This window comes from Octodon degus, unplaced genomic scaffold (genome assembly GCF_000260255.1).
Source record: "Octodon degus isolate 3935 unplaced genomic scaffold, OctDeg1.0 scaffold00141, whole genome shotgun sequence".
In the NCBI taxonomy this organism is placed as follows: Eukaryota; Metazoa; Chordata; class Mammalia; order Rodentia; family Octodontidae; genus Octodon; species Octodon degus.
The window spans coordinates 5309840-5318104 of NW_004524717.1; the positions used below are offsets into that span (position 1 = coordinate 5309840).

General features: G+C 33.2%; 1 protein-coding gene across 3 annotated transcripts in view; it reads right to left on the reverse strand.

The window, feature by feature from the left end:
- The window catches only part of Arhgap12 (Rho GTPase activating protein 12), a 119436-nt gene that overhangs the window by 55417 nt on the left and 55754 nt on the right, over nt 1–8265 (reverse strand). For 2 of the 3 annotated variants that reach the window (XM_023701829.1, XM_023701828.1), the window contains exons 4-5: nt 7910–8050; nt 6843–6923 (exon numbers count right to left, since the gene is read on the reverse strand). In XM_023701829.1, coding sequence (XP_023557597.1) covers nt 6843–6923; nt 7910–8050 — 222 coding nt within the window. The remainder of the gene's footprint in view (nt 1–6842; nt 6924–7909; nt 8051–8265) is intronic. The other variant, XM_023701831.1, reaches the window with a different exon arrangement.

The window sequence follows — 8265 nt, forward strand, 5'->3', positions numbered from 1 at the left end:
TTATCATAATTTATAAAAGGAGATCACTGACCAATTTTATTTTTAACTTATAATCATGTTGATTGTCAAATTCACATGATTGTAATTTTTGGTTTACAATTTTAAACTAACGTTTATATATACAACAATATTGTTAATATTTAAGGATCTGGAAATTTAGATTTTCTCTCTAATTGCACTTAAAGGCCAGGCATACCATTATTCACTTTTCCTGGGTGGTACTAGTCCTAAAGGCCAATTCTGAATGTCAGCTATGTAAAAAAGATAATCACTGCCAAAAGAGAACTATACACAAAATTAAGAACACATTATTAGTAAGGCATTAAATCCTATAACAGTATGAAATTCCAAGGAGATCATCAAAAGAAAACATCTAAGAAATTGAAAGCCCTTAGAATAAAACTGTTTTAAACAGGTCATTTCAATAAATTATAAAATGACCCAAAAAAGATCTATTTTTAACAGATACATTTTTCTAAAATCAAAGGATATCTAGTATCAACTAGCCTTACTCATAGAGTTCAGAAAATCTTAACTTTTAAAACTGATTATAGTTTCAATAGTTATATGTTAAAGACGTTCTACTGTTTAAAAATATCCTCTACTGTTTAAAAATATCTTCCAAAGATCTTTCTTTCCACATTGGTCCAATGTGAAAGGCTTCCCCAACTGTCTCCGAAAGCTGTTACTTTGGTCTTTGTGCTACAATTTTCCAAAGCCAGGCAACCACATTTGGGTATCTGCTTGTGACTCATTATTACCTGACAAACAGTGCTTAAAAGACTACCAAAGTTCACAAAATGACCCTTTCTAGACTAAATGATGACATTTAAAGGCCACCAACAAGTTCTATACCAGATATTCTCTTAAGTATAAAGAGAACCAATTAGTAAACAGGGCTGGCTTCTTCCCTGCAACTCCGTCATCATCAGCAATAATTAAAATGTGTAGTTGTGGTTAAGTCTGCATAAGAACCTTAATGGAAGCCTACCTACCCTTTGAGAAGATAATCCTCCAATTCAGAAATGATTTCTATGTGCACCAAGAATAACATAAAATGAAACTGGGTAATAATCACAAATTTAAATGTACTCAAAGGCTGAACAGCACAGTCATAAAAAACACAAATGAAATGCCAGATATAAACTCTAACACAATATACACATAATTTAAAAGGAAGAAAAACCTTATAGTTACAACATATACACACAATTTTAAGATGACTAAAATTAACTTTTTTTTTTTTTTCCCCAGTACCAGGGATTGAATTCAGGACCCTGCACTTGCCAGACAAGTGCTTATTCTACTGAGCTATCTCCCCAGCCCAAAATTAACATTTTTGAATCATCTTTTAAAACATGTTTCAAGAACTTTAACTGAATTTTTAGTTAATTATTTTAAGCATATACACAAAAGTCAACTATAATAAAAACCTACCATCAAGCTTCAGTATATTTACATAAGACATTTGCTTCAAGTATTTTTCTTCTAAAGAAATATGCCTCCATTGGATGCCATCTGAATATAACTTTCAGACCCCACTTCTCTCTCTCCCTGCATTCCCCACTGTAACACAGTTCAGTGCTCATCGTTCACATATATTTTATACTTGGATACACTTACGTAGCCATAAAATTACAGGTTTAAAAATGAAATCATACCATTGCACCCTTTTTCTTTTTTTTTTTTACTGCACCATTTTTCAACTTACTTTTTACCCAATAATTTTTTTTAACAATCTCATGTTTTACCTTTATATATACTTAAAAAACACTATTTTGATACAAGTGGACACGTGCAAGACATTAAGGCTTGCTGGAAAAACATGATGCTCTGCACTGCCTTACATTCTACCAACTCAATATTAAACTTTGTGTACATAAAATACAAAGTGTGACTGAAAAAATACAGTGAATGTTTAATTTTTAAAATGTTGACAGTAAAAGACACACTCTCATTAATCCCCCTCAAAATACTCTCCCTCACTTTTTTTTTCTCCCTCACTTTGAACAAACTTATCCTATCATTCTTGTCACTTTCTGAAACCTTTCTGGAAAACCTCTTCACTGAGTATCTTTGAAATATGTCCTGCATCAATTCGAAACATTTTATCCTTTGTGGTCATCTTTATTGGAAAGAGCTAGAAGTCACATGGGGTCAGGTCTGGTAAGTAAAGTAGGTAAGGACAAATTGTAATATATTTACAAGCCTGCCTTTCCACTGCATAGCACTTGGTAGCATGCGTGGTATTTTTTTATTATACCCTGTAATGACACAAAAGAGAACTTTCAGAATTGTTTCACAAAGTGGCAAGAATGATGGGATAAATGTGTTTGAAGCTAGGGGAAGCAGTTTGAGGAAGATTAATGGTAATGTACCTTTTACTATAACAAATTTTAAAAAGTTAAACATTCACCATATATATTCTGGTCATCTTGTATATTTCCACTATGTGTATACATTATATGTTTTTTAAAGATTTACATGAAGAGATCAATATTCATGGTATTAATTTACATCTTCCTGAATGTTTGAAAACACAAATTTTTCAGATACTATTTTTTCTGTGTCTTGCATAGTCACGTATTTAACCTACATATTTTTAACTGTCTCTTATTGGTATACAGACTGCTCTGCAGACAAATATTCTTTGATAGAACCCCATAAAATCTTTAACATTTTGCTTACTAAATGTGTATCTTTAACCTAACCAAAATCACACCAGGAGTGGTGGCTTACACCTATAACACTAGCACTCGGGAAGCTGAGGCAAGGGGATTGTTATGAGTTCAAGACCAACTTGGGCTACAAGGCAAAACCCTGTCTCAAAAAGAAACCCCCACCCCAAAGAACTCTAACTGAAAACAATCATTAAGCATGAAAAGAGGTCAAAATCTTTTATTATTTTAATATGAATAACCAATAATCTTAACATTTACTATACTACGTGCTTACCATATTGATTTGTAAAGCCATAACTGCAACTCTGCTTTTTTCCTACTGACTTACCTTCTACCTGCATGTGTTATGTTTACTGTCTCAGTTACCTCAGAATAAGTCAAATCCCTCCTGGCTCACTCCCAATTTTCCCTGTACAGAATCGGTTAGCTTTTCATGGAACTTTGTCTGCAAATATAAATCTCAAAATCATTTCCAAAAATTAGTATGGAAGAAGATATAAAACCAAAAACTAGTATGGGAGAAGATATAAAAATGCAATAATTTGGGCATTGTTATAAAATTAAGCTTCTCAACCCAGGAACTTTAATATCTTATATACCTTTACTAGGCATATTCTTAGTTATGATATGATTTTTTTTCTTTCTTTTTGGCAGAACCGGGGATTGAACTCAGGCCCTTGCACTTGCCAGGGAAGCACTTATTCTACTGAGCCATCTCCCCCAGCCCCTAAATGACATCTTTATTCCCACCACACTTTCAAGATTTTGACTAGACAAATGGAATAGTTTTTATGTTGATTTTATAACTAGGAACTCTGAATTTTCATGTTTTAAGTTTGTAGGTTCCCTTGGATTTCCTAACATTCAAAAGTATATTTACAGCTTTTCAATTCTGGTTTTTGTTGTTTTGTTTTGTTTTGTTTTATTTATTTATTTGCCAGCTCAGGATGCCTTAAGGACAGGTCTGGTAAGGCCTGAGAATCTGGGGATCCAACCACAGAATCCCGAGCCTGACTGCTTTACTTAGGCAGGCACTTACACAACTGAGCTAATGGGCAAGCCCCCAATTCTTTTTTTACTTAATTTTTGAAATAGTGATAGAAAATTTCTAGTCTAGTTCATAACTCCAGTGGGAAAGCTTTCATAAATTCTACCATAAAGCATGAGACTCACTGCAGATTATGTGATAGATAACCTTTAGCAAGACGTCTCATATTTGAAGTGATTTTCTACTATGTTTATGTCACGGTATTTTCACCATTTGAAAATCTAACAGACGTTTAGCCATTTATACTTTACGTAGCTTTCTATGTTAGGATTTTCATGCGCCATCTTATTTGCTTTCACCTCTGTTTATCATTCCTATGCTCCCTTCTGTCTTATCGGCAACTCAAGCAATTTTCATTATATATCTTAACAGAACTATAATTTGTCTCTTTTATTACAGTTACTTAGTACTTGCTCTAGGGATTACAATATACACAATTTAACACACATTTTGTACTTCAAGTGAAATAAAGAAACCTCACCACAATTACATCGTTTTATCACCCCCTTTTATATTTGTCTTAAACATTAACTCAGGATATGAGTACCTCAGAGTTGCATTCGTCATAGCATCTACATAGTACTGCACAGCAAAGATGCATTCAGAAAAATTAGGTTTAATTAAATTTAAACCTAATTTTAATTAATTAAATTTAATTTAGTCTAATTAAATTTCTACATATCCTTTTACCTTTTGACATCTTATAAGACTGTCTTCCCACTCAAGTTCAGAACCTCCAGCAAAATTTGTCAACTTATGGATTTATTTTGATCTATCTTGGTCAATATTCATGGCACATTTTTCAGTTAAAGAGTTTGGCCTAATCTGGCATGATGGTGCACAACTCTCATATCAGCACTCTGAGAAGCTGAGTTAGAAGGATCACAAGTTCAAACCCACCAGGCAACTTAGCAAAACACTGTCTCCAAAATAAGAGATGAGACTATAATTCTGTCCAAAGATACTGGATTCAATTACTAGCACCAAAAATCAAAAGAAACAGACAATTTTTGCCTTTCTTTGCTTTTAGAGAATCCTCAGAAATTATATATTCAGTTTCTCTACTGTTTCCTCCACTCTCTTCTTTTGGAATTCCTAGTAAATAAATATAGGAATTCATTTTAGTCCTATCATTTCTCATAAGCATGTTTTTATATTTGCTATCTTCATGTCTCTCTAGTTTAAGCAATCTGCTACTTCGATTTCAGGAATCATTGTTTTTTTCTTAAAGATTTCTAATTTACTCCTAATTATACTTACCTGTTCATAAATATTTTATTTTCCATAATTTGGTTTTAACTTTTTGTTTTGTTATCGTGGTTGTTTTGAGAGAGGATCTTGCTATATATTTAGGCTGATCTTGAACTTACTATATATCCCAAGCTGGCCTTAAACTCATGGTGATCCTTCTGTCTCAGCCTCCCTAATGCTGGGATGACAGGCATGCCTACCACACTTGGAAATTTCTTGTTCTTTTAAAACGAAAATCTTGGAGCCAGGGAGATAACTCAGTAGAATATGCGGTTGCCTGGCAAGCTCAGGGTCCTGAGTTCAATCCCCAGTACCATTAAAAAAAAAAAAAAAAAAATCTTCATTTAACTTAATCAGTCATCCATGGCATGCTTAGTTTACAACTTTATTAAAATCAAATTTCACCTTGAGTACAATGTTCTGGTTATTGTTTTTCTTGTGTCTATAATAACATTAGATTTCATTGTATTTGCAATTTTGGAGAAATATTTTAAAATGTTTTCTCATTTTCATTCACTTGCCTTTATTTCCTACACCCAATCCTGCCACCTCCCATCCGGTATGTAATTTCATAGTTTCCTGCCCTTATACCTAATCCACAATTAGGGATGTGTGTGTACATATTCAGCTATATTTTGCTGCCATATGAGCTTGGCTGTCCATTCCAAATTTATTCTTAAGCTTCTGAAAGAATAAAGACTATGGTACTAGACTCCAAAAATATATTCAGAAAATAAATTTCTAGTACTACATTTGCATTGTAGGTTGCATATGCCTGACATAACTTACCTTAGACTTAGTGTGAGTGCTAAATTACTTTACAGAATTGAACCTGCAACTGCCTTTAGCACAGAGTGATAATCCATTAAAGAGGTTTCAAAACATTTTTCCCTACCTCTCTCACTCTCACAGAACCGAGTTCAAGCTTCCTTGCTATATCCAACTTAATCAGGAGTTGAAGAAATTTCCAAATTATTCTAACACTCTATATTATGTGGCAAATGATAGCAGAAGATGAGTATCACAAAACAGGACTGCCCATTGGTCATGCAACAATTACCACCTATATCTGTGCCTCACAGCTCCCCTTGGAGGTTCTGATATAACTCAGTTTTTCCTCCCTCAGAGATTTTCCCTACCAGAACTCATAACCACATACTGTCTCACAGCCATTAACTGAATTACAACACTTGCTTATGAGGATAATCTTGACTATTAAGTCACTTTTCTTTCCCTCAAAAACACTAAACAGAAAATTCATGCAGAAAACTCAAGGCAATTAAATACAGGATGGCATTACTTCCACTGGAGGGAATATTTTATTTCCAGAAACAGTGAAAGATAAACCTAAAGCTAAACAAAACCAAAAGAATTTCTGAGTAGGAATAATCAGTACTAAACAGCAAAGATAATTGTACCCCTTAGAAAAACTTAGCCAATCACAGGATTCTTGATGAATTCTAAAACAAAACAAAACAACAATGAAAAAAGTCTACTTTTACAAGCTGAGTAACAATATGAAAACAAACACAAGGCTGAGAAGATAGCTCAGCAGTCTAAGTGCCCGCCTGGCAAGCACAAGGACCCAGGTTCGATCTCTGGAACCACATGCTGTGCTGGTCCCAGAACCCCCAGGCACACTGTGCTGGCCACCAAAACCAAGCGTGGTGGCATACACCTATAATCCCAGCAGTGAGAAGGTTAAGACAGGAGGCTCACTACAAGTTTGAGCTGCATAGCAAGACCCTATACCAAATAAATATATAAATGATTTAAAAAATTTTAAAAACAAATCTGATGATATCCTCAGCTATCACTCCATCTACAACTTTAAACAGAATTTCACTGTTAAGATTTATTACCTTTGGCAGTTCCCATTCTGACCGAGATCCATCCGCACTGTAGTAATACTGTCTACCTTGATCGTCAACATGCTTGAGCCACTATAAAAACATAACAGGATTTTTACATTTTAAGTGAATTCAAGCTGTTACTACAAGACATTAAATACTATTCCTGTGAATTTTATTCTACTTGCTAAGAAAATTTAAGAAAAAAAATCAACCAACTTATAGATTTGCATTTTAAACATGGTAAAAATTATTATTCAATATTAATGTAAATTTTGTTTTCTCCAGTATCAGGCTAGTGAGGGAAATATCATTTAACAACATAACAAGAAACATGACACAAAGATACATAGATACACATGTGTACTAGACATAGATACATAAAGAATATAGGACTTGAGGCAATATAATACAGTAATTTAAGAAGACTAAGTATTACTAATATGAACATATGATCCTGGTTATAATACAAATGAAAACTCTCACTTTCATATGTTCTAGTGGCAAATAACTCAGTCAGGAAAGAGAAGTAAAAACCTATTCCACGTTATCCTACAGTCAATTCTCTAACACAAGCAACCAGTTAATTTCTTAAGCAATGCCAGATACAATCTGCATATAAATTTTCAATATTCATTCCCAAACCAATTATTTATAAAATACTAGATTCATGGTTTTTGTTTTAGACAAATTTGATCATAGCAAAAAAAGGAGTCTAGGCAGTGAGACAGCATATAAAAATTAGGGACTGAGAAAGCAATTCATAAAAATTTATTTTCAAAAAAATATATAGTGAATAGATTTACCACATAAATCTAAACAAATGGCACTTACTAGGTCTATCCTTACAAGGTCCATCCAAAGTGTGCTATCAACATCACAAAAATCACTATCATAATAGCTATTCAAAACCATGAATCTGTAGTTGTATACTAAGTGTTCATTGTCAACTGGAATTATTCTAGAACTACAAAGGTGAATATTTTAGTAAGTTTTTAAAATACTTCTAAAGCTTCAATACACAATTATTTGATGCTAAGATTTTACCAAGAATTACTAGGTGAGAAAAAAGGAAGTACCTTTTCATTAGTATAGTCACTGGTATATAAGGTATGCCCACGTTCATCCAACTCTTCTGACCAACCCCTTGGAGGAGAACCACACTGACTATCTGACTGGCTGTAACAAATGCTGTGGTAGTTTTCTTCTGATGAAAGAAGCTATAAATAGTCAGAAACACAACGATTTTTCTTCTTTGAATATAAATATGCAGCAACTGAAAAAATCTAAGAGATTGAATTTACTTGGCTTTAAGTGCTAAGAAAACTTGAGTATACTTGAATATTTAATTTTCAAAGCAAAAGTATTGAGTCTTCAAATAGTACATGGTAAGTGGTAATGTAAATTAATAATGGTTAGTTACTTTATCATTATT